The 27,690-nt window shown below is 42.7% G+C and overlaps 1 protein-coding gene across 1 annotated transcript in view; it reads left to right on the top strand.

The window, feature by feature from the left end:
* Nucleotides 1–27,690, top strand: part of TSPAN12 (tetraspanin 12) — a 74,757-nt gene that overhangs the window by 34,899 nt on the left and 12,168 nt on the right. The window contains exons 5-7 of the mRNA XM_081102787.1: nucleotides 13,307–13,381; nucleotides 17,720–17,827; nucleotides 21,693–21,836. Of these exons, the coding sequence (XP_080958913.1) occupies nucleotides 13,307–13,381; nucleotides 17,720–17,827; nucleotides 21,693–21,836 (327 nt within the window). The remainder of the gene's footprint in view (nucleotides 1–13,306; nucleotides 13,382–17,719; nucleotides 17,828–21,692; nucleotides 21,837–27,690) is intronic.

The raw sequence follows: 27,690 nt of genomic DNA, 5'->3' as shown, positions 1-27,690 counted from the left end.
ATGTGAATAAGAACAAAAATTAATTTTTTAAAAAAAATATATTTTATTGATTTTTTACAGAGAGGAAGGGAGAGAGATAGAGAGTCAGAAACATCGATGGGAGAGAAACATCGATCAGCCGCCTCCTGCACATCCCCCACTGGGGATGTGCCTGCAACCCAGGTACATGCCCTTGACTGGAATCGAACCCGGGACCCTTCAGTCCGCAGGCCGACGCTCTATCCACTGAGCCAAACCGGTTTTGGCTAATTTTTTAATCAATGTTAATAGAAGCTGTTCTGACTCAATATAAGTTCAAAAATCTAAGAACAAAACATGGAATAGTTGATATAATTTATTGAGGATTTTGACATAGCAATTAAAGCAGCATTTGTGCCTTTATCTAGCCATATTAGGAGGAAGGAAAAAATAAAGGAATATTTTTGGCCATCCTTAAATTTTTTATATTATTGGAAGTCTTTCTTTTTTTTTTTCTCCTGGAAAATATCAAAGATGGGAATATAGGGGTTTTAGGTCATTCCTCCTTAGTTCAAAGACAAGAAAGGTTTTGTATATACATGCGTGAACATGTGTTGCATGTGTGCCCAGAAGATGGGGGTGTACATGATGAATTGTGAGGTATTGTTAACACCACCACCAACATCCCTAACATAATATGTGCTACGTGCTAGCCAATATTATGTGCGCTCTAATGTATTGACTCATTAACTTCTCCCAACTATACTATGAAGTTGGAACTATGTTGTCCTTATTTTATAGATAAGACACAGGAAGGTGAAGTGGTTTGTGAGCTATGAAGTGGTAGAGCTGGAATCCAAAGCCCAGATGTTTGGTTCCCAAACCTGTGCTCTGAACAACGTAGTGTTCTGTTGTCTCTCAATTATGAATGGAAGCACCTAGCTCCGCTTTCTCTTGTAACAAAATGGAATTTATGATATTTTATTTTAATTTTTTATTTATTATTTTTTTAATAATTTTTATTTCTTAAAGTATTCCTCCCCCCCCCCACACTTGACATTCCCCCGGCCTCCCCTACCCACCAGTTTCTTGTGTCCATTGGTTATTCTTATATGCATGCATATAAGTCCCTCGGTTGATCTCTTAACCCCCTCCCCCAAACCCTCCCCAGGCTTCCCACTGTAGTTTGACAGTCTGTTCAATGCTGCTCTGCCTCTGCATCTATTTTTGTTCGTCAGTTTATATTGGACTTTATTATCCATTTCAACCTCACCAGGGCTGTCCCAACCTCACTGGGGCTGTCCTGACCTCACCGGGGCCGTTTCAGCTTCACTGGGGCCATCCAGACCTCACTGGGGCTGTCTCTACCTCACCGGGGCCGTTTCAACTTCACCGGGGCCGTCCTGACCTTACCGGGGACGTCTCGACCTCACCAGTGCCGTACCTCACCGGGGCCGTTTTGGCCTCACTGAGGCTGTCCCAACCTCACCGGGGCCGCCCCGACCTCACCGGGCCGTACTGGCCTCACCGGGCCGTCCCAGCCTCACCGGGGCAACACGAAGTTTGGCATTCTGTCTTTTGTTGGGTGGCTCCTTGCTGGACAAAATCTCCAGGCATTCTTGGTGGCTGAATATCTGTATGCTTGCTTGGATTTCGTTTTCTACTAAGTTCACAGACTGCTTGTCTGCCGTCTCCCAGCGTCCCATGTGAGACTGGAACTGGTGGATGTGCTTGTGCGTTTGCTGGTACAGCGATTCCATGTCACCGGCCCAGCCGGGTCTGGCTCCGTCTTCCTCTGAACCCGATTCTGCTTCTTGATTGTGTCCCTTTTGGATGAGAGGAGTTGAAATCTGCAGTTTGTTGGGTTGGGCTCTGTACTTGGTGTCTCTGCACATCCTACTCAGTCTCAATGCTCTTCTTTCTTTCCTTCCAGTTGTAGAGCTTCCACTGGGCCAGCTTTCCCATGGTTTGGTATGATAGCTGTTTGTCCTATAGTTGGTAGTTTCGATGTTGTGGGAGGCAGCACGCACAGGTCTGTACCTTACGCCACCATCTTGGTTCTCCTGGGTCTGCTTCTTGAGTGTGTCTCTTATGGGTGCGAGGAGTTGAAGTCTGCAATTTGTTGGGTTATGCTGCAAAAGCGCAGGTGGGGCTTTTTGTGCCACTGGCACAGCTTCGATGGGGATGTAAATTGAGTAGGGTGTGGTCTCAGGGAGTCACCAGGGTGGAGCAAATAGCAATGACAGCGTCTCCGCAGCTCCTCACCTCTCAGGGGCTCTGGGACTTCGCATCCTCTAGTGCTGGGGAGCAGCTGCGCGACAGAGCCTCTCTCGCTTTCTGACCACTGCAAGGCCATGCTGCCTCTCCCCGTGGGGTCTGGTGCCTCATGATCCCGCTCCGAACACGCTCAGTGGATTCTAGAGTTTGTAAAAGCACAGGCGTTTCCTCTTGTGCCCCTGGCACTGCTTGGGAATGTAAATTGAGTAGGGCCGGGTCTCAGGGAGTTGCCAGGCGGAGCAAATAGCAATGGCGGTGTCTCCTCAGCTCCTTGCCTCCCTGGGACTCTGGGACTTTGGGTCCCCAGTGTTGACAAGCAGCTGCGCTCCATAGCCTCTCTCGCTTTCTGACCACTGCAAGGCCATGCCGCCTCTCCCCGTGGGGTCTGGGGCCTCATAGTCGCACCCCGAACAAGCCCAGTGGATTTGAGAGTTTGTAACCCAGCCGTGGGCAAACTACGGCCCGCGGGCCGGATCCGGCCCATTTGAAATGAATAAAACTATTGAAAAAAAAGACCGTACCCTTTTATGTAATGATGTTTACTTTGAATTTATATTAGTTCACACAAACGCCTCATCCATGCTTTTGTTCCGGCCCTCCGGTCCAGTTTAAGAACCCATTGTGGCCCTCGAGTCAAAAAGTTTGCCCACCCCTGTTAACCCCTTCTGATTGAAAAAAACCACGCATCCAGTTGCAGCCCGCCTGTTGCATGACTCTGTACCTCTGTTCTTGGCGCCTCTGTAGCTCCTACTCAGTCTCACTGCACTTCTTTCTTTCCTTCCAGTTGTAGAACTCCCACTGGGCCAGCTTTCCCATGGTTCTGAATGGTAGTTGTTTGTCTTATAGTTGGTAGTTTCAATGATGTTGTGGGAGGCAGCACACACAGGTCTACACCCTATGCTGCCATCTTGGTTCTCCTCTTTATGATATTTTTGTAATATATTTTGAATAAAGTATATAATATATGTAAATCTCTTGCACAATAAATTATTTGGGCATCCATACCTGTGTGTATTCACTCGTACACACAATTGCATATACATTTATATACATACTAGAGCAGCCTTGGGCAAGCTACGGCCCGCGGGCCGGATCCGGCCCGTTTGAAATGAATAAAACTATTGAAAAAAAAGACCGTACCCTTGTATGTAATGATGTTTACTTTGAATTTATATTAGTTCACACAAACACTCCATCCATGCTTTTGTTCCGGCCCTCTGGTCCAGTTTAAGAACCCATTGTGGCCCTCGAGTCAAAAAGTTTGCCCATCCCTGTACTAGAGGCTTGGTGCACAGGATTCGTGCACTGGTGGGGCGCGTGGCCTGTGGGAATCGGCCTGCTGTGGGAGTGCACTGACCACCAGGGGGAAACTCCTGTGTTGAGTGTCTTCCCCCTGGTGGTCAGTGTGCATCATAGCGACTGGTCAACAGGTTGTTCTGGTCCTTCTGCCGTTCGGTTGCTGGGCTTTTACTAGTATTATATAGGATAAGTATATTGATATTTTACATACTTTAAATTTTATATAGTCACTAGAGTCCCGGTGCACAAAAATTTGTGCACTTGGGGGGTCCCTCAGCCCAGCCTGTGCCCTCTCGCAGTCTGGGACCCCTCTGGGGATGTCCACCTGCCGGCTTAGGCCCGCTCCCTGGGGGAGCGGGCCTAAGCTGGCAGTCAGACATCCCTCTGGCAGCCCGGGAGCCCTTGGGGATGTCCACTTGCCAGCAGGGAGCAGACCTAAGCTGCAGTCGGACATCCTTAGCGCTGCTAGGAGGCTGGAGAGGCTCCTGCCACCACCGCTGTGCTGGCAGCCATCAGCCTGGCTTGTGGCTGAGCACACTGACCACCGGGGGAAGCTCCTGCATTGAGCGTCTGCCCCCTGGTGGTCAGTGTGTGTCATAGTGACCAGTCATTCCCAGTCGTTCTGCTGTTAGGGTCAATTTGCATATTACCCTTTTATTATATAGGATAATGCTTGATTACATACAGATGGGGCAAAAGTAGGTTAACAATTGTGAATACATGAAATGTAGAGTTTATTCTTGTATTATTATTTATTTATTACTAGAGGCCCGGTGCATGAAATTTGTGCACAGGGGGAGGGGGTTGTCTCTCAGCCTGGCCTGCACCCTCTCCAATCTGGGACCCCTTGGGGGATGTCCAACTGTCAGTTTAGGCCCGATCCCCGACTGTTGGTTAAATTGGCAGTCAGACATCCCTCTCACAATCCGGGACTGCTCGCTCCTAACTGCTTGCCTGCCCGCCTGCCTGATTGCCCCTAACAGCTTTTGCCTGCCAGCTTGATCACTGCCTAACTGCTCCCCTTCCAGCTTGATTGATGCCTAACTGCTCCCCTCCTGGCCTGATCGCCCCTAACTGCTCTTCCCTGCCAGCCCAATCACACTCAACTGCCCTCCCATGCCAGCCTGATTGCCCCCAACTGCCCTCCCCTGCCGGCCCGGTCGCCCCCAACTGCCCTCCCCTGCTGGCCATCTTGTGGTGGCCATCTTATGACGACCATCTTGTGGCAGCCATCTTGTGATGACCTCGTGTGTGATGCCACCTAGGCTTTTATTATATAAGAATGTATTATATAATACATTTACAATACATTACTATATAATACTTTTATTTTCCATACGAACAACAATAACTTTACTTTTGCCTCACCCTTGATCATACAGATCTCTTTTCTGCAAATAAATAAAATTCAGGTCTTCATCATTGCACAACACCACCTGTAAGATAAAATTCTAAGTTCAAATTTTTTAAAAAATATGTTTTTATTGATTTCCAGAGAAAGGAAGGGAGAGGGAGAGAGATAGAACATCAACGATGAGAAAGAATTATCGATCGTAAACTTCATAATTTTGTGATTTAAATAAACTATCCTGGGAAATAATTCACTCCACAGTGATTTGAGCAGACTGTATGTGTGGTTTTAATAAGCAACATTGCAGGAGAGATCCAAATTTCCAAACAGTCTGGTGAAAGAGACCTCTGGGATGGTCTATAAATTACATTAAATATACACTTGTTTATTTCATTATAGCACTCCTATTTTGAGCTTCTAAAAGAACGTTTAGCCAAAGGATGATGGTTTCTAAGCATATAGTTTCCAGTTGTCATTCACCCACTTTAGTCCTAATAACCATGAAGCATAATTGGGCTACTTACAATTTTTAGCCATTTTTGAATAACTTTTTCTACGTAAAACATATATAACTTCCTTTGGCTGCCAAGCTTTTTTCTTTCGTGTGAAGGCATCAGGGAGGCTATTGTTTGTTTTAGTATTTTTTGTTTCACTTTTATCAGAGTGCTTCATACACATAATTTAGAGTTAATTTCATTCTAAAAATCTTATTAAAAATACTCGTCCTTTACCCCTAACAGTGCCACTCCTAAGACACAGCCACTTTCAATTTTTATTTTAGCAGATTCCCTCTAAAGCACATATTTATGTAACTCTTCTCATTCAATTAATTTTCAGTTTTAAGCACTATGTGCTGACTTCACATGAAGATGAAGAGCTGGCCTCCTTCCTGCCTTTATTCCCCCCTCCCCCAGGCATACTTCTTATCTCACCTCAACACAGACAATTCATAATTTTGTTCAGATCAGTGTTTACATGATCATGGCTATGTCAATGCTGTTCACAGCTGGGCTAGGCAAAGGACTGGTTATAATTGTTTTCTGAAATAATACTTTCTTTTTCTTGGAATTAACATTCCTGTTTTCTATGTATTTCTGTTTAATTAAACTCTTAAACTCCCCCAGTGTAAGTCTCGTCCTTATATTTTCATATATTTGGGGCATTTTATTGATGATTTTTTAAAGAGCTCCCTTTCCCAGAGCGTTTTAGACCTGCTCCCGTCTAGACCTGCTGAAGAGTTGCTGCATGGGCTATTCCTTTACTACCTCGGGCTGCAAAGGGACACTAGAAGGTTATTGGCAGGATCTTGGCTCAGCAACCTCTGTGCTTAAGTTCTGGCTAAGAAAGAATTGAAAGTCAAGACTCAAACTATAACAGAAAGCTTATTTAGAGAGACACAGAGGTAGAAAAAGCGAGTCATTGAAGAAATGGGCTTAGAAAAAAGTTACAAAGGCAAAAGAAAGGCCCTTGGAGGTTCGGAGAAACAGAGAGGCCAGGAAAACGGGCCTGGGGGGAGGGCATGGAGAAAGATGCGGGCGTGGTCCTGTGTCTTGAGGCTATTTACCTGGAGGTCTCAGGGGGAGGGTCTCAGTAGAATATTCATCAGCTTTCCAGATGTGTCCTTTCAGGGTCCTGGTCTGCAGGGATGGTCACACCAGGGCAGCAAGCAGGTCATTAGTTGATGAAGCTGGTCCTGATGTCAGCCAAGGCATCACTTGTCTGGTGTTACTGCTTTTTCTCTGCCAGTACGACTGAGGTGTAGATGTTAACCCTAGGGATTAATGCTTAAGGTGTAATGGCAAAAATCAGGTCATCGAGAAGCTACAAATCATACGCACTCGCGTTCGGAGGTTCAGAAAAGGACTGTTTATTTGCACTGGGGCTGGCCCAGCGGAGTCATCTCCAAAGGCTGAGTTCCGGACAGCGGGGTTTGGCCTTATATACCGCTGGGCACTTTGTCTCCCAGATATGGCACACGTACACATTCGAGACATTCTTTCTAGGCTACGTGCTAAGCTTCCAGGTATTTCTTGGGCTTTCCACACCCTGCACAGTTCACGCTGAAGGCCTGTTGCCTAGGCTACAGACGGAAGACTGGGTTCCTTATTTGCACTGACAGTGGTCGGCAAACTCATTCGTCAACAGAGCCAAATATCAATAGTACAATGATTGAAATTTCTTTCGAGAGCCAAATTTTTTAAACTTACACTATATAGGTAGGTACACTGTTATTAACTTAATTAGGGTACTCCTAAGGCTTAGGAAGAGCCACACTCAAGTTGCCAAAGAGCCGCAGTTTGCCGACCACGGGCTCAGGGGAAAGTCCTGGACCAAGGAGAGAGAGTGCTAGGTGTGTGTGCACGTAGACCTCCCCTGCTTCTCACTGTCAATCTGCCAAGAAGCAAGCCAACGGGCATGGTTACGGTGGTGCAGCCAAGGGGCATTTATCTGCTCTCGACTTGCCTTCTCAAAGCGAGTGGTGCAAGGGCCTGCATGGGAGTCCCATGAGGCCAATCTTCAGTCCCTTGTTCCTCTTCCAATAGATTCACCGAGTGACTAGCAACATGCTCTGGGAGGAGAGGTCAGGGGAGGGTCCGAACTGCATGGCCAGCGATATGAAAGGTCAGGGTCCAAACTGCCTGACCAGGGGTGTACTAGTGGAGGAAAGGTCACCCTGGGGGTGAATTCCTGTTTTCCCAGTTTTGCTTGTTGCTAGGCTCCTGGGGCTTTTGCCCTGGTGACCTTCTGCAGTGGCCTCCTCCTCGCTCTGCTCCTGTCAGGAGAGCTGCCCATCACACTATTATTCTGGGATTTTCTTTGGCCTCATTCCTATTTTAGGTCCCAGGTTTCCTGGTATCGAAGCCATTATCCTTCTCGGTTTAGTCTCTCATTTTAGGGAGACATCTTCCAGTAGTTTCCTGAAAAAGCAAATAGAGGAGGTAGATTTTTTTTTAAAAAAGCCTGTATGCCCAAGAATGGCTTTAGATAGCCTTAGGTGTTCATATTGATGGCTATAGAATTACAGGTCAGAAATCATTTTTTTCCCCTCAGAATACTGAAGAATCTCTTTCACTGTCTTCTAACTTCCAATATTTTGGTTGAGAAATCCAATGCTATTTTAGTATGATTTGAGTTTTGAACCTCTGTGGAAAAGGTATGTAAATTTGAACTTCAATTCTCTGTACTTTATCCTCCACTGTACCTTCTGTCCCCAATCCTGAGACTCGGTTTTACAGTTCCCATAAGACAATGACCCCTCCAACTTCTATGTTGGTGGGGGTGGGTAGTCACTCAGTTGCATAGCATGGGGCGGGACCTGCGGGTTCTAACTTCTTCCAAAACAGGTTTTCAATAAGTCATCCTCTTTTTAGCCGTACCTTCCAGAAGTATCTGGGACTGCCAAAACCTGAGCATTTGAGGGCTGTGTAGTGTGAATAAGGTTGTTCCAAACTTTCCCCACTACTGGTTAAGCATTCAGCTTTTGAAGGATTGCTGAACAATTTGCTAGTTTTCCATCTTCTTTGCACCTTCCAAAATATACTTGCTGTTGTTCTTTTCCTTTATCTCTGGGTTATACCTTTTAAATATGTTTTTATTGATTTCAGAGAGAGGAAGGGAAATGGAGAGAGAGAAACATCAATGATGAGAGAGAATCATGGATCAGCTGCCTTGTGCACACCCCCTAGTGGGGATCGATCTCGCAACCCAGGCATGTACCCCTACTGGGAATCAAACTGTGACCTGGTTTATGGGTTGATGCCCAACCACTGAGTGACACCGGCCTGGCAGGTTTATACCTTTTAAAATATCACTTTATTGTTTTTCCAGTGAAATTTCAAGAGGGAGAAGGGATAAGTGCAGATGTTTAATCTGCTTTCTCTGTTAGAAAATCCTGGGGAGTGGAGTGACAGGGAACCCAATCATTTTGATAAATAAACTTTTCTTTAAGAAAGGACTTCCTTGAGATTTTACTATTTTGTCTGTATACATATAATGAGATGAAACATTCAAAGGGGGGATGAATTTACCTACAAATCACGAGGGGCTTAAATGGGAAAGTGAGATTTTATGCCCCTCCCTTTCTCCTCAAATACTTTCAGGGGACAAAGACACTGGTAGCCTTTGCCATTCTTGCCACTCTTTGGTCAACTTTAGTTTAAAATAACAGACAAGTTGATTTCAGTATTTTAATAAAAGAAGTTGGATTCCACACCCTCCACACCCTTCCTGCTTTAGTTTCCCAATAAAGATGTTTTGAAAAATACCAGCTATGTTTGCTCTGGACAGGGATTTCCCTTGTGCTTCAGTGAGAATGACGCTGATAGTCTTAGGCGGAGATAAAGAGTTTCTTCACCACCTCCAAGCCTAGTTACATCTCTTCAGGAAATGTGCATTGGGTGTGTGCCCTATGTCAGGCAGTGAGGTAAGCATTTAAAGCATTATATGACACCTCTTGTCCTCATGGAGTTTCTATTCTAACAGATACTGTGATCTGGTTAATAACAGTTATCTTTAGGTAGTGCTCACCCTGCGTGAGACAGCACCTGACCTGCCTGAATCCGTAGCACAACACTGCAAGGCAATTTTAGCATTCTCATTTTACATGGAGGAAGCGGAGGCTTTGTGGTTTGCTCAAGGCCATCCAATTGGTAGGTAAGGAGCCAGAATCTGAGGCCAGGTCTCTTTTATTTCAGAGCCTGTGTTCTTCCATTTGTGTAGTTAAAAAAAAAATCAACAAAGCAATTTCACATACGGTGTTTTATAAAATCTAGTTTCTAACCCAGTGAGGGCACTCTTTTTATTTTTATTTTTTATTCTTACCTGAGGATACGTTTTTATTGATTTGAGAGAAAAAAGGGAGGGACAGAGGCAGAGAGAGAGAAAGAAAGAAAAACATCAACCATTGCCTCCCTCCCATAAGGATCCCAACTAGGAATTGAACCCGCCACCTTCTGGTGTATGGGATGAAGATCCAACTAACTGAACCACTTGGCCAGAGTAAGGGCCCTCACATTTTAACTAAAAGTAATTATCCTCAGCTTGAGAGATTCGATGAAAAACAATCACAAATTAATTACATCATTTTGGGGCTGTGTCCTATTATCAGCTTGCCTGACTTGATTACATTTTTTTTTTAATGAACATTATGTTTAGGAATAAAACTTCTTAGTATAACACAAATTTTACTTTAATTACAGTAGGAGAACTTAGCTATTTTAAGGAACTCTGTATTGAATAATATTTAAAGCAAATAAAATAGTTTATCATGCAAATAATTGCATTCTCATTTTCTTGTCTCAGCACACACTTTCCCAGTCTCCATTTGCTTAAAATGTTTAGATAATAGTAACCCAGGAAATATGGGGAGAGTCTGTATATTGTTTCTTTTCTTTAGCCTTGTAAATTGTCTTAAATGCTTAAAGGCATACTAATTTATCATAGTATAATCCACATGAAAGACACATAATAAAACAGAGGCAATATTTAAAATAGAAATGTGTAAGCAGAAGTCAAGGGGAGTCAAATGTTAACCAGAAACTCTCTTTAGAGAAACTCAAGGAAATCTGAAAAAACATTGTTTTCAGTTGGTGAGCTGATCATTATTTCCACTGACATGTATTGAATACCTGCGGTGTGACAGCTACTGTTAGACGCTGGGGATGAAATGATGTTTAAGGATAGGCTCTCTGCCAGTCAGAACCGGTGGTCTGGCAGATCAGTGAGCGCTGAGACTTGTGGGGGAGGCAGCCAGCTGGCTTAAACGCTGAAGCCTCTGAGGATTGATGTGCAGCCGACAGAGAAACCCTGATACAGGGAAGATGGAATAAAGTAAAATGGTAAAGAACAGGAGATGAAATACTGGGAGATAATGATGAGGAAGAAACTGGGGCACACTGCTGGAAGTTAAGGCTATGTCCGGGAGAAATGGACAAGTCAATATTGGATTGTGTTTCACAAACTAGTTCAGAATAGTGTTGAAATAATACTTCACAACTTTGAAATTTAAAAGTTTTCAGCCCTAGTGGGTTTGATAGAGCATCAGCCCGCGGACCGAAGGGTCCCAGATTCGATTCTGGTCAAGGGCACATACCTTGGTTGCAGACTCCTCCCTGGCCCAGGTCCTGGTTAGGGCTCATGCAGGAGGCAATCAATCGAGTGATATTTCTCTCTGTCTTTTCCTTTCTCTTCCACGCTCTCTTTAAAAAATAAAATCAATGGAAAAATATCCTTGGTTGAGGATTACATTTTTTCAAAGCACTTTCCCATTTATCAAATCAACCTTGATAGCAGTAAAAAAAAAGCTTTATTTTTAATTTCATTATACAGACGAACAAACTGATGCCAGAGCAGTATAATGATTTTGCCGGAAGGTCACAGAATGTTTCAGAGCTGTATTTGAACTTCAGTCTGTTGATTCTGAATTCAGAGCTCTTTACACCATTCTAGAAAGATAGCATTAAGGAGAAGAAAGAAGAGACTAGATCTTCAAACTAGGTTGGTACAGATCATCTCATGAAACCACGTGCGCTGGGAAAGTAAGAAGCACGAGAGACACGTGCTGACACTGTTACCAGAGATGTGTATACATGTTCCCAATACTGCTGAGGACAGCAGATGGTTTTGTAGTGAAATATGACACAGAAGTACGCTTCCAACCATAACAAAGCTCAGCAGAGTTCTTGCTTAATTCTTGGTTAGTTTTGTTTTATTGAAACGATGGATTAGTACCATGCCTAACAGATGCCTCAATTAGATCCAGCCCTTAAACTAATTAATGGCGGAGTGATTCTTTGTGCAAAAACCAACATGAGGATGCCTCTATCTAGGACTCAGAGCTCACCGAAAAAGAAAATGCAGCCCTAGCTGAGTAGCTCAGTTGGTTAGAGCACCATCTTGATATGCCAAGGTTGCAGGTTCATTCAATCCCCGGTCAGGGCTCACTCAGGCACGAGTCAACCAATGAGTGCATAAATAAGTAGAACAACAGGCTAATGTTTTTCTCTCTCCCTCCCCCTTCCTCTCTCTCTAATCAAACAAACAAAGAAACAAGAAAATATAAGAATAAATGCAGTTGATCTGCGTATGCTATAGTAAAAGTTTCCCTTGGAATTAGAAGATGGGATGTTTGAGACGAATGCAGTGGCAATGAAGCAGAGACCGCTGACCATGAAGCTGCAGCATCATTTACAAAAAAAAAAATATTTTCTTTGAATTACATTTTAGATTTAATTTGTTGTAAGGTCAAGTAAATCTGTGCCCTGTACCTCTCCCACCCCCTCTGTGCTCCAGGTACCTCTGAGTTCTTAATTGACTAGCTCACCCTGTAAGGTGGCCTTGCTTTTGATATTGCCTCTACCTGGTTGCTTTTCCACACACCTTCACAGCATCACCTTCTCCTTGTCATCACGGATCCACCTTAAAGATTCCCTGCATGAAGAGGCCTCTCCCGATCACCCAGCCGCAGGGAGCTCCCGGTCCCTGGCCATCTGCTCTGTTCTCAGTTATGCTTTTATTGAACACCTGTGTTGTGATGAGGGACACAATAAAGCTCTGGTCCTTAAGGGAGTTGTCACTCCAGTGACAGGAAATAATCAATAATCATCACAACCTGGTACCCCCATTCTGACCCCGCACCAGAAGCAGAGTGGAAGATTCGAGAACAGTGGCGCTGTTTTCTTTCTGCTGTAGTTAGTGCAGAGAACCTCCAGAGAACCCATTCTTTCTCACACTTTTACTGCTTACTTCTGTAAAGTTATCTGCACAACCGGAGAGGTGACAAGTTATACCACAGAGAACATGGCTGGCAACTTCTCCAAAATTTACTATGCGCATTCTTGAGCAACTCGCGTTGTCTACTTTTTGCGTTAATTTTCTCATTTGTAAAATGAGATAGACCTATCCATTTCACAAGGTTTTTGAATGAATTAATTATGAAAGTATTTGAGCCCTAGCTAGTTTGGCTCAATGGATAGAGCATTGGCCTGTGGACTGAAGGATCCCGGGTTCGATTCTGGTCAAGGGCATGCACCTTGGTTGCAGGCTCGATCCCCGGCCCTGGTCAGGGCGCATGCGGGAGGCAACCAATGGATGTGTCTCTTTCACATCCATGTTCCTCTCTCTCTGTCTCCGCTGCTCCCTTCCACTCTCTCTAGAAATCAATGGAAAAATATCCTTGGGTGAGGATTAACCAAAAATATTATGGAAGTATTTGATACATAGAGCACTAGGTGGGTATTAAGTGCTGCCTGCAGATGTCTCTAAGTTGCTGAAATTTTCCCCATCTGTTCCCCAGGGAGCTTCCCAGATGTGTGCCTCTTTTCTTTCATCGGATAAACAACACAGTAATATTTAGCGCGTCTCAGATGACCATATTTTACTTTGATTCTACTCTAACAGCATTCATTTTCTGTTTTTCTACAGTACTTTGGAAGTTTACTTGTCATTTTCTGTGTAGAACTGGCTTGTGGTGTTTGGACATACGAGCAGGAAATTATGGTGAGTTCAAAATGGGATACAATCACAACCTGAAACTTTATCCAGGTCAGCCTTAGAGAGCAGAGCCTTTGGAGTAACTTAGGCACATGACTAGTGACTTGAATATTTATACTACGTATATGATAACATGCAGTCCCAGTACTTCTGAAAAGTAACACTGCCTTTTCTGTGTCTGTAAGCGCAGTTCCAAACCCTAATTTGTAATATTTCATTTGGTGTACTATGATACGTGTTTTTAATTCCATGGACTGCTTAAACATGGATATAATAGGCTTAAAATAATATATGTTTTAAAGTAGTTTTACCAACTTTTGAGTATGCAGTTTGGGAAGATTCTTATTTGCAACAAGATTTAAGAAAGCGTGACAATCATCCGAAAGCCTTATAAAAAGCTGTCCACCCATCACCGGGAGGCATGCACCCCCTGTTGGCCCCACGCTGAGCCATCGCCCCCTTCAAGAAGCGCATTTGAAGAGTTGCGGGGTGTCTCCTCCAGCCTGGAACACTCTCACAGTTGGACACTTGGCTACATGGAAACAGCTCTTCAGTTTTCCCTCTTTTACTTTTGCAATGGAAACCACGGGACCAACGTTTATAGTTATGCTAGAATGGATGTGAATAAGTTCCTCAGTCTTCAGACGTTAGCAGTCATGTTTGATTTACCGTGTGCACTTCACTCCTGCTCGCGTAGCCCATTATTACTTAGTTAGCGTTTGTTCGCTTTATTCTGGACGTTGCTAGGTTTACACCTCTGCATGCCAGCGATCGCTGGCTGTTTTCATGGTGGCGAGCCAGACTTCCCCACTGCAAGTGTCAGGGTAATTCCAGCAAGACGATGCTTTTCCACATGTAGTCCTTGGACTGTCTAGCAGGAGTCGCCCAGGGTGATTCTCAACAATATGCATTCTAGGGCTCGAGGCCAGGTCTGCTAAATCAGAATAGAGGGGAAAGCAGAGGGAGAAGGGACAGAGGACTGGGCATGCGCATTTGTGACAGGTTCCCCAGCTGAGTCTTAACTCTTTAAAATGTAAGAGTTCTTTTTTTTTTTTAAAAAAATATATTTCTTTATTGATTTCAGAGAGGAAGGGAGAGGGAGAGAAAGATAGAAACATTAATGATGAGAGAGAATCATCGATCGGCCGCCTCCTGCATGCCCCCCACCAGGGATCGAGCCCATAACCCGGGCACGTGCCCTTGGCCGGAATCGAACCCGGGACCCCACAGTCCGCAGGCCGACACTATCCACTGAGCAAAACTGGCCAGGGCAAAATGTAAGGGTTCTTAAGCAGAGAGGCCCATCATTCTGTATTTGTTTCAGAGCGGCATTTCGGCAGCTGTGTGAGAAAATGGAAGTTGCTTATGGTACTGATGCAGTTATTAAAGATTTTATGCTGAATCTGCTGTGACACTGTTTTGATTACTAAGTGTAATTGCAGACTAGTGGGTTCTCTGCACACTCCAATTTACATGCAAATGATGTTTTGACACTGCCTCTACCCTGAACCCCTCTGGAAAGCCCTCTGAAGCGTCCCCAGTGTGTGACAACTCTCAGCAAGAAGAGAGGATTTATAATTATTTATTTCTCTATAAAAAAATTGGAAAGTTGGGCGGGTTCTAAGTAATTTAATGTAAACCTGACTTTCTGAAAACGAAATCTATTAAATAGGAATACTCGTGCTATCTTTGAGAATCACATTTTCACTTCTTCCCCTGGAAACTTTGCATATGTAGGAGGGGTGAAAAATTAGTTGTTTGCAGGGGTTCAGTTTCTGTGTTTCTTTGATAAAGAGATGGTCTCTTAATTTTTTTCAGTTTTTAATAAATGCATGTGTCTCTTTGACATTCAAGCAAAATATAGAAAATTGCATAATTAATTATTGATGCCCTCAACTCAGCTTTTGATTGTGTTCTTTTGGATAATTGAAGGGTTTTTAGAGATCAGTTTACTTTCTGTGGATTTTAAAAATGGTTTCTATGGTGTTTATGTCATACTAATGTTGGTAAATCTCCTACGTTAAAACAGTTTGAAATGAATTAATTTAATGTATTAGCCTGGAAATATTTTGATTCTAACATAATTCTAAGAAACTTGAGTTCATTGAAAGGAATTTATCCTTACTGTGTAGATACTGTCTTCTATTCTGTTAAAGGGCCATCTGCAAGTAAATTTTAAGTATCACAGTGGTACTAGGTTGGTATAGAGTAGACTGATATCTCAGTTGATGGCGTACATCACGGTTTTGCTTATGGTAATCTTCCCCATTGATCTATCCTTCACCAGGATAGAGCAAGGCCTGTTTAAAAGTAAACAACTTTAACATATTTTTAACTTGTTTTTTCACTAACAGCAGTATGCGTGAAAAGTGCCCTTACAGTTTACTAGCTGCCCAATCACGCAGAGCCCAGCCTGTGCGTAGACGGCTTTGTGCTCTTAGCTGCTCCATGCAAGGAGCCAGCAAACGAGTGTTTTCCTTAAGGACTAGATCACAGTGCTTTATTCCAGAACCTCGGTGATCTTCTCTGTTTCTTGACACGTTTGGCCTGAAGACTGACTGTGGCCAAAAGGGAGAAACAACTTGTTTTTATTTTGGAAAATAATATTAAAATTAAGACTGTCCTAATCACCAAACCAACAGATTTGACATCAGACGGTCTGTTTCTCCATTCTTTTTCCATACATTGTCACCTCTTATTCGCTATTTCTTCTCTCAAAAAAAACCAAAACACAACAAACCTGTCAATGGTATTATGTCAGATACATTTCTGGAGAATTCATTTCACTTTCATATATTTTATGCTCAAAAGGATAGGAGACAATAATAATTTATAGTGAGTAGCTTGAGCTTTGCTGAAACCCCATGGACACTAAGCCCGTTATGTAGGGAACAGTGTTGTGTGCCCACGTGTTGGCTGTTTTCTTTTGCACTGTGCATTTCCAAGTAATCACAAAGAAAATTAACAAAGGGGGAAAAATGAAGAATGTCTGTGGCCAGGAATTTTTAAACCACCCCTATTGATATCATTCTTTTCTAAATAAGATTTCCAAATGATCCAATTCTTGAGTTAGTGTCAAGCTTGCTTGTCTAAGCCCGGTCTGTATGACACCATAGGTCAGATGTGGATGTCTGTCCAGCTCCCGAGAGCTACCTTAGTACTGCACATGCCATGAGACTGGGATTTGTATGCCTCATTTCCGCCCGGGGCACAGTTGGTAACAGACTGTTGCGCTGACTAGATTTCTGGTCAGGTGTTGTGTTGTGTACCGGAAGCTCTGGCACGATTAAACATTCTGTCAAGGGACACGGTGCTAGGTGACTTGAGAACAGAAGCACAGACAACGCTTTGATTCGGGAACTGATCTTTCTAGAATGCCAGCATGCCTCTGAAATCCAAATTTTGAAAAGGGGTTCACAAACTTATCCCAGAGTGAGGCTTGAGTTGATCTCTTTTTCTTCTTGATTCTTCCCTCTTTATGTTAATACCATAATCTGGAGTCTCTTCAAAAACAGCAGTTTTCTGAGGTGAAATGAAAAGGCATTGCTCTGCAGGGATGGTTTGTTGTGAGGAGCTCTTCAGGTGTGTCTGTAGAGCACACCGTGCACTTGTCTCGTCATCTCCTTGAGCTCAATATTGGCATTAACTGATTTTGCATTACTTTGCTTTATATGACAGTAGAGGCCCGGTGCACAAATTTGTGCACCAGTGGAGCCCCTCAGCCTGGCCTGCAGGATAGGGCTGAAACTGGCTCTCCAACATCCCCCGAGGGGTCCCGGATTGCGAGAGGGTGCAGGTCAGGCTGAGGGACCCCACTGGTGCACAATCAGGGCTGGGGAGGGACTCAGGAGGTTGGCCAGCCAGGCAGGGACTGCGGGAGGGCTACAGGGTGTGTCTGGCCCATCTTGCTCTGTCCCAATGGGCCGGATCCCAGCAGGAAGCTAACCTACCAGTTAGAGCATCTGCCCCCTGGTGGTCAGTGCACGTCATAGTGAGCGGTTGAGTGGCCTTAGCATATCATTAGCATACTACTAATATGCTTTGAGTGGTTGAACGGCCTACTGGACAACCAGACACTTAGCATATTAGGCCTTTATTATATAGGTTACCTCTACATTTAGTACAAAAACCTACACACAGAGATAGTTCAGTAAGTATTTAGTAGCTCTGAGTTAACATAGGCTACAACAAATATAAAGTACTTGTCAATTTCAGTACATTCCAGGTATGTGTGAATATGTGTGTGAAACTATGAGTGACTGAGTTTGTGAATCTGTGAGTGTATGTGTGTCTGAGTGTGTGTTGCTGTGTGACAGTTGTTGATATTTTGTTTCTTATCTTCAGCTTCCAGTACAGTGGTCAGACATGGTCACTTTGAAAGCCAGAATGACAAATTATGGCTTACCTAGATACCGCTGGCTTACTCACGCTTGGAATTTTTTTCAGAGAGAGGTAAGTGCTACCATTTCTGAGGTAAAGGGTATAGAATAAATGGCATGCTTTCAAAACAAATGTTCAAAGCTTTGGCCTTGGTCACTTTCTCCGAAAAGTTAAGCCTGTGATTCAGTTATGACTGGTGTGATTCTTTATTGAGAAATACCTTAAGAAAAGCCAGGCTCTGCTTTCCTTCCTATGTATACCATTTGCTCTGCATTTCACATGCTTCTTTATAGTTTCAAATTTTTTAAAAAGCCTCTTCACTAAGCTACTGTGAGGTTTCCTTTTCATGAGTCAATAAATATCCACATTCTATTTGAATAGATCATTTTTCATCACTTTTAGAGGTATTTGTATTTTAAACATCATTTAAGATTTTAAATGATCATTCTCACTTGAGAATTAGGAGTCAATATGTTGTGAAAGGCATGAGCTTTCTAGTCAGAAAATTCTGGCTTTACTGCCTACTATTTCATGAGCTTCTATAATTTACTTAACTTTCTGAAGCTTCAGTCTCTCATGTAAAGTGGGGATAATAAAATATCTCCTCGAGTTCTTGAGAAGATTAAATAAGTTTGATCTTATTTAGCTTATGGTAATCAACAATAACATTACAAAGTATAGAGGCTTTTAGGTTTTCTTACCTAACTTCCACATAGCACTACATGCAAGCATCTGCGCACATAGGGACTATATTTAGATGTTTAAAGTCTGGTGACTTGAAGTTAATCATTGATCTCGCTTCAAACCAAGCTTCTCTTCCAAGCAGTTTCCCTGTGATGGGAGTGACATTTCCAGATGACCAAGTATATCCGTTTCCTTTCATTTTATTTAGAGCTGGGCCACAAAGGACTCGAGGGCCAGTGTCTTCCACGATAGATAGCCAGCTCTCTGCTCCGTTACTCTGGCTTGAATATGGGCAGAAGTTCAAGTCTAAGATAATCTCCAAATCTGGCTCTTTGTGTTCCAGCTGTTGAGATGGTGAACATTATCATTGTAACACAGATTTCCTGTTTATTGAAATGCATCCTGACTTTGTTTGTTTACTGTTCATTTGTACTAAAAACAACATGTAAGGAAAATAAGTAAAGCATTTAGGGAATTTATAGGAAGCTGTGTTCAGCGACTGCCCTGGGTAGAAGGTGCTCTGAGCTCTTTATTTTTTTATTTTTTGGGTTTGTGATATAGACGATGATAATCCAGGTTAAAAAAACAAAGCACTTTTCTTTTTCTTAAATGGTAGGAAAAGGAGTTCCACTTAGATAGCGAATGTACGAGCATTGCAAATTTTAGATTTGTTGCATGCTAAATTTCCTCCTCCGTATCATAGGCCTATTTCACCCCAGAGGAGGTGGTGAAGACCTCTGGGTATCCTAAAAGATTAAAAAACACACCCCTGTCCTAGTTTTCTAGGGCTGTGGCTATAACCAAGTACCACAGGCTGGGGGGCTCAAACAACGGAAATGCGGTGTCTCACATTTCTGGAGGCTCAGAGTCTGCGATCAGGGCATGCGTGGTTGGTTTCTTCCGAGGCCTCTGCCCTGGGCTTGCAGATGGCTGTCTCCTAGTGGCTTCACGTGGGCCTCCCTCTGTATGTGTTTGCGTTTAAATGTCATCTCCTTAGAAGGACATCAGGCATATATATGGGTTTAGGGTCCACCTGGCGACCTTAATTCAATTTCCTCTGCAAAGACACTGCCTTCAAAAATGGTCACGTTTTGGGGATGAGAACTTCAACGTGAACTTCAGGTGGCATACAGTTCAGCCCATAACATTCCTTTTGAACTAAATAAATGGCAGAACCAGGAGGGACCTGCCAGCCCCAGTTTTCCTGCCTCTTTCAGTGCTGTTCGGTGCACGTCCTTCAGCTTCGGGGACTCTCAAACCCCAGTGATGCTTATTAAATACCTTATCAAAAACACTCCTGCCTTTTAAAAATGTGTTTCTTTATTTTAACATAGTGGTTGGAGAATAGGCTTTGGAATTGATAGCTTCTGCCACCTGCTAGCCTGTGACCTTGGCAAGTTACCTGGGCCATCCGAGCCTCGGTTTCTTTATATATAAAACGGTGACGGAATTTTTTTGACTTCGATACAATGTTGGCAAGAGTGACCCTGCCTCACACTGTGGTTCTGAAGGAGGCAGGAAAACTACAGGGAAATGGACCACAGTCATACGTGGCATCATAATGGGTTTGCTTACGGGAGTTTTCAGGAAAAAGTTTCAATGCAGTATCTTCTGCTAAGGACGAAAAACAACTGTGTACAAAGGAAAAATATCTCAGTGACATTAAAATTTTGAAAGTTTGGCACCGAAGGTGATATGCTTAAGTAATTTGGAAGAAGCAGTTTCTGCGGAGCACCTCATTTCCTGACAAGGCCTGACGAACGGGCTGCCCTATTGTGGACGGGGTTAGAATGTGCCAAGAGCTATTCTTCTGTCATCAACCAGAAAAAACACATGTCGTTAGGAAATGAGGGAGGCGCGTTCTCTCTTAGTGCAAGGATTTTTAAAAGACTGACTTGGAACTCTTGTTAAGTCGTGTATGATTTTTAGAAAGTAAAGTCTTTTGACTACCTACGATTTTTATGGAGTCTTAATGACTTGAAATATGTGATGTCACATGATGTTTGACTTAATCTGTGATGCCTCTGATATATTATTCATGGCTTTGAGACCAAGTTTATAAAAGGAAATGACTAAAAATATTTTAAAGTTTCTTGGAAAATTTTCGTATGACTCATAGCTTTCAGTAATTCATCATTTGTAATACTCTAAAGGTGATTTTTGCTTTTAAAAATTATATATGTAGGCAAATGAAAAAATATATAGTCATTTTCAGGATTTTCCTTGTTTCATTTTACTTGAGAAGTCCAGAATTCTTCACAGTAGATTTTAGTTGAACTGTGAAATGGTAGGTTGTGGTATTTTATGGCACAGTGTAAATCCTGGGCACGGATGGATCTGTTGGGCTACATAATTTATAGAGCCAATCACTCTTGGCAGAGTCCTCAGAAACTGCCCATAGTGCTTGTTTTTCACTCTATGAAGAGTAACCCCCTCTCGACCCAAGGGCAAAACATTATCATAGTTAATTATTCTGAACCTACTCTACATCCATCCTTAAGCAGTGTATCTAAACCTTGGCCAGAAAAAGTTTTTGCAAAACCTTGGTGAAATGAGACAAAAAGAAATGGAAAAAGAAACAATAACTTTTCTTAAATCTAACTTTATTTAAGCTAAAGGAATATCATTTCTTCTGTGATTTATGTGATAGAATATGATCATTTATTTCAAGAATCTTATTTGGATGGATAAAAATTTATTGGCCAAACTTATGTTTACATCTCAAACATTTTTGGAGATTTTGGGGGTTAATGAACCCAAGTCTGGTAATCTTTGCGAGGGGAGCTTTGGTCAACAAACATTTCTCTGGAGATTACAGAAACTTTTAATATAATATTTGAATTTTTAAGCAGTTAAACTGGTAACTACGCATATACACGTAGATTGATCAGCTACTCTTCAGTGTCTGCTTAATGATAAGTATAAGATTTGAGGTATTTGTTTTGTTAGTTGTGCATATGAACTCTGTTTCTCTAAGATCACTTGTGGAGGATCTAAGGGTGGGAGAGGAGGAGGGGGACTCAGTCCTGCCTGGTCTGTTTTCAGGTGTTAATGGGCATTAGTGCTCAGAATTGTTCCATTGGGGACTCCTTTACGACAATTCTGTCATCCGCCGAGAATGTACACCTATCATTAAGTGATGAAGAATAATGTTCGCTTTGGCTACAAAAATTTAAGAAATCTGCCGTTTAACCTCCTATAAATAAAGAAAATATTTGTGTAGTGTCTGAGCCTGACCAGTATTCTTTTACAGTTCAAGTGCTGCGGAGTGGTGTACTTCACCGACTGGCTGGAAATGACAGAGATGGACTGGCCCCCAGATTCCTGCTGCGTTAGGGAATTCCCAGGATGTTCCAAACAGGCCCACCAGGAAGATCTCAGTGACCTGTATCAAGAGGTAAGGCCGTAGGTGTTTAGCTTATCGGGGAGAAAAGTTTTCTTATAATGACAAGTATAGAACCCGCAACATGCCAGTGAAATTTTCCTCTTCTGTACAAATATAAAGGCCCTTGAAATTTTTGCTCTGGTATGTGGAAAAACAGGATAAAGGTAAAAATTAATATACAAATCTGAACACTGATCACATGTTAACAAAGAGCATTGGGAAGGTCTAGGTTTTAGAATTAATTGGATTTTAAAATGTGTTGTCTAAGAATCAAATTCTCTTGCCCCCTCCTCAGGGTCCTTTGAAAACAGACGCAGGCAGAGGGTGTAGCTGACTCTGGAGGTCAGGAAAACACACTTTGGAGTTCCTGAGCGGAATATGGTATAGGACCTCCACGTAGATTAAAACGTGTAGGGGAAAACCCCACTCTCCCCTTCCCTTCCCCCTGCTGGATAGTGAACAGTGATGGGAGTTTTAGTTAGCTGTTTGAATGGAGTTAGATGCTCCCTGGAATTAAAATCAATTGTCCTCTGCCCAAGAAACTTGCATACTTGTGTTTTCTGGAAGAATGTATCCGAATAATCTCTTATTCCTTGTTAGCAGAAGTTTTCCTATCACTTCACTTTTAGTGGCGATTTTCAAATGTTTTTAGCCACAGAATTTTTTCTTCCAATTAAAATCTAGAACTACACCATCCCGTACAGCAGCCAAGAGCTACGTGTGGCCACTTGAATGAAAATGAAATCAAATACAATTTTCATCTCCTCTGCTGCGCTAGCACAGCAGCCTCTCCGAGTTAGCTCTTCCTGTGGTGGACAAGGCAGATGTAAGGTATTTCTATCCTTCCCGAAAGTTTTACTGCAGCCTCCATCTAGAGTGGAAGCTCAAAATGGAAGGGAAGTTGCTCAGCTGAGGGGCCAGAATCATTTTCCTGATACATCTTCGGGCAAGCACCTGGGCACACAAAGCACTGTTGCCAACCTCTGGCTTAACAGACACACTCATGATACAACACACACACACACACACACACACACAATATGCTATAAAGATTGAAATTGTAAAAAAAATCATATCAGGATTTATAAAACATGCCTTTTTATGTGTTTCAAGATCATGACCTTAGGAGGTTAGGCATTTTTTCCTAGAAATACTCACATTGTTCAAAACATCTTTTAGCCAGTCTGCCAATGTCAATTGTAGAGATGCACAGGAGTCAGCTCCATTAATTTATAGCGTAAAGGAACAATATTTGAAAAAGATCCTGGGAAACTTATACAAATGATCTTTTACATCCGTGTCTTAGATGTGAGTAACTTTGGGCTGTTAAAAAAATCATCTCAGAGGACAGGACCCTGCCACATTGAAGGATATCCAAAGTAAAGTGCTTTGGGCTCCAAAGGCACATACAAGGAAGAGCGCCAAGTGTTTTTTAAAGAGATTCACAATTTTATCAATTTCCTAAGGCTACTTAAACAGCAGGTACTTGTTGTCTCCCCGTTCTGAGGGCTGTAAATCTGAGGTGGAGGTGAGGCAGGGTTGGTTCCTTCTGAGGGGTGTGAGGAAGAACCGGTCCCATGCCTCTCCCTCACCTTCTGTGGTTGGCTGGCCATCATGGCGCTCCTTGGCTTGCAGAAGCTTCGCCTGCTCTCTGCCTTCACCTCCCCACGGAGTTCCTCTGGTTTGTGTCCGTCTCCAAATTTCCCTTTTTAGAAGGATGCTAGTCACTCACTCTTCTCCCGTCTGACCTCATCTTAACTGATCACACCTGCAACAACTCTATGTCTAAGTAAGATCCGATCTGAGTTAGTGGGGATTAGGACCTCAGCGTAAGCATTTGGAGGGGACACAGTTCAACTCGTAACAAGAATTGTTGAAACAGCTGAATGACTCAGGTTGTTTATTTTAAAAGATAACCAAAATACTTTTAGTCATGCCTCATACTACTGAGAGGCATTGTGTTTGGATATTATCATTTGAAGCATGTTACATTTTGGCTTTGAATAAAAAAGAACATCCAAGGTCTTGTATATTGAACAAAGAAGTGTTGGGTCAGTGTCGCCGAGTTCCTCGGTGGTTGTGCTGTATCTTGTGCTCTGGGTGAAAGCTGAATATTGGCTGGTATCTGTAGCAGGGATGGCGAGCTAACAAGTGCAACAAAGTCCTGCTTGTTCCATAAAACAGAAGCAGTGCTAAACATTTCTAAGATAATATTAAACGCAGGCATAAATGTGGACATTCAAACACATGACCACACCACTAGATTTAAAAACACACACACAGGTGATTACAGTATAGGTACAAGTGTAAACATGTGAACTGAAACCTATGAACTTACCCTGTGTAAACTTCATTCATTTGTTCGTTTTTAGGAGTGGCAAGTCAGTATGGGAAATTATTGGACTATACCCCCATGTATGTACTTTCTTCAGTGATTAATACTGATAATATGATTATAACTAATACTAGAGGCCTGGTGCACGAATTCGTGCATGGATGGGATCCCTAGGCCTGGCCTGTGATCAGGGTTGTTCGGGGCCATCTCGCCCAGTCCCAGTTGGGGCTGGGCCAATCAGGACCTGCTGGCAGGGCGGAGAGACAGGGGTAGGGACTGTGGGAGGTTGGCCGGCCAGGGGGAGGGGCTGGGGGAGGTTGGCCAGTTGCAGGAGGTTGGCTGTGGGAGCGCACTAACCACCAGGGGGCAGCTCCTGCATTGAGCATCTGCACCTTGGTGGTCATCAGTGTGTGTCATAGTGACCAGTCAACTGGTCATTCTGGTCGTTCGGTTGTAATGGTCGCTTTGGCATATATATATATACATACATATACATACACAGTGGGGCCTTGACTTACGAGTGTCCCGATTAATGAGTTTTTCGAGATACGAGCCGTCTCTAGGCCAATTTTTTGCTTTGAGTTGCGAGCTAAACTTCGGGTTACGAGCCAGCTTCAGATACCCCACCACTAGTTGGCACAGCGAACGTCACAGTGAATGCCACAACATCAGCCCAGCATCACGTGTCTCACTCGTTCACTTTTTGATTTGATATACAAGTAATTTGAGTTACGAGCTCCGTCATGGAACGAATTAAACTCGTAAGTCAAGGCCCCACTATATGTGTATGTGTATATATATATATATATATATATATATATATATATATTGACCATGAGAATAGCAAAACGTGAATCAATTTCCAGATGTTCCCACAAAGTCTTTATTTCAGTTTTACTATATTTAGTTGAAAAGCATGCAGTTAACATTTAATAAAATTTTCTTGTAAAAATACAATTTAATTTTACTAGCTTATCTTAATGATCTCCACTAGTAATATTTATAATGGGATTCTTTACTTTTAGGATGTCGATAATTGCTTTTTCCATGGATTTTAAGCTGGAAAAAAGCTATACTGTTGTGCCTGGGCAAATTTGATGGCCCAGATTATTCAAAAAGTTTTTCATATTTTTCATATTTTCAGTAGCAAGCTGGCATTGTCAGTTATGAGATATTTCTTTAGACATGATGTCAGAGTAATCTGCTTTTGCACTTCTAATTAATAACAGATGTTGATATTGGTAATGTTACAGTGCATCATTATATGCATAGTTGACTTGCCAACGTGAATCACTGAGTAGCTTTATGGCACAAGTACAATTAAGTCCATCATTAAAAAGAAGACTTAATTCCACTTTGCCCTGGAATGCATGTTTCCTAATTGCAGAGTGCCCAGGGATCATCCACCTGGAAGATGAGGGATCTAGAAAGAAGAACAAGTTGACAGAGGGACAGTTGGAGGTCTGTGGAATGTTTATTCTGAAGTAGTGAGTACTAAAGGGAGGTATTTCAGATGTCTTCAAGTATTTCAAAGTTCATCAGTCAGAACAGGAACTGGACTTACCCATTGTTGCTCCCAGGGCCAGAGTCAGAGGAAGGAACTTTTAAGTCAGTAGAAGGAAGAGCTTGTTCATCAAAATCTGTCCAATTGTGATACAGGTTCTCTTCTAAAATAGTGAGTGTCTTATCGCAAAAAAATATTAAAGTCAAGGTCATTGGTGTTAGAATGGGTTTTTAAATTAAGAGTGAATCTGGACTGGATGAACTTCAAGGTCCCTTTTATCTTTCATATTCTGTAAGCTCAGAGATAAGAACCGACTTTCTTCCTGCGATTTCTGTTCAGAGGTCTGAAATCAAGGAAATAAATCATTCTCAACCATCTGGTGGCCTGCTTGGTCCCTGACCCAATAATATTTTATGTCACATTTAAAACCTGTGAAAAATGACAGAGCAGAAATAGAGCAATAGTTGCACATTTTAGGAACAATTTCATCAGAGTTATTGTTCGGTCTGGCACACAACTCCTTAAATATCTGCATTGAGTAAAACACATGTCTAAAAGTATACATTTAAAAATCACAATTGAAAATATCTCTGACCATCCGTTTGGTTCCATTGCATTCATCATTCAAAATGTTTTGTGGTTACCGAGTGGGATCCAGGTGCTGAAGATAGAGTGGAGAATGCTGCAGACAGAAATCTCTCCTCTTGTATAACATATATTCTAGTTAGGAACATGAACAACTAACAAGAAAAAAAGCAATAAAAATAATTTCAGGTGGTGTTAAGCACTTTGAAGATTCCAAACAGGGTCATGTGCTGGAGAATTTCTTTAGTGATGAAGGAACTACTTAAGATAGGACAGGTAGGATCTAGGCTCTCTTAGGAGGTGACATTTGAACTGAGACCAATTGATGAGAGGGGTCCAGCCATGCAAATATCAGCTGAAGAGGATATCTTTTTAAATATGTTTTTTAAAATTAATTTTTAGAGAGAGAGAGAGAAAGGGAGAGGGCGAGAGATAGAAACATCAGTGATGAGAGATAATCCTTGATTGGCTGCCTCCTGCACACCCCCTACTGGGGATCGAGCCTGCAACCCTTGCATGTGCCTTGACCAGGGATTGAACCGTGACCTCCTGGTTCATAGGTCAATGCTCAACCACTGAGCCCCACTAGCCAGGCTCAAATACTCTTAATAATTTCTTTTGTGACTAATAATTGGAACCAAACCCTTTCTGCCTCTTTAGATGGTTGTTTATTTCTTCTCTGTGTAACAGGAAACATGCACAGACAGGAAGCTGGAGAGGGCAGGGTGTGTAGATGTGAGCAGAGGTGATCTTTCTGGCTTGTGGGACAAAGAACCCGGATGATGACAAGGATGTACAGATCTCCAGTGCTCACGGTAGTGAATGAGTATGGAGGGGTGCTCCCCCACACTGAAGGTGGGACAGCTCATGGTGAACCATGTGGGGTGGGCTATTAGAGGCTTTCATTCTCTCAGTTCTGTGTTACCTGCTCTGTGAGTTGATAGCAGTTTTGAGGTTTTATACCTACCCATCTCTTTTGTACCTAGTGGTTGTTGTTTTATAATCTACATACATTTTTTTAAAAAATGTTCTGGGCAGTATCTCAGCCCTTGGCACTTTTTGTTAACACTCTTCTCTTGCTAATATCTTTGACCAATGAGAAAAGTGAGTCATGCTGTGTGTCTGTTTTGCCTAATAGAAACAACTTTTATTTTATACTTTTCTCACACAACATCTGAGACATGTAAGAAGTTTCCTCAGCTCTTCTGAGCCAGAGGGAGAGACTTGACGGTGTTGTGGATGAAAAGGAGATGGTGGGAGTGGGGACTGATCATTTTTTCTCCCAGGTAACCCTACTGGTAAGTTACTGGTGGCATTCTTCTTAGAACCAAGTAAATTGCCACACTGGAAACAAACAGTTAGGGGGGTATGTGCTGAAAGACAAGTCCAAGGCAGAAAGTCAGAGGTGGTAGCGTAGGCCCCAGGCCAGGTCCTGGCCAATG

This window comes from Myotis nattereri (genome assembly GCF_964212035.1).
Source record: "Myotis nattereri genome assembly, chromosome: 11".
NCBI lineage: Eukaryota > Metazoa > Chordata > Mammalia > Chiroptera > Vespertilionidae > Myotis > Myotis nattereri.
Note: the sequence above shows the minus strand (reverse complement) of the source record. Positions and strands in the feature narration are given on the sequence as shown.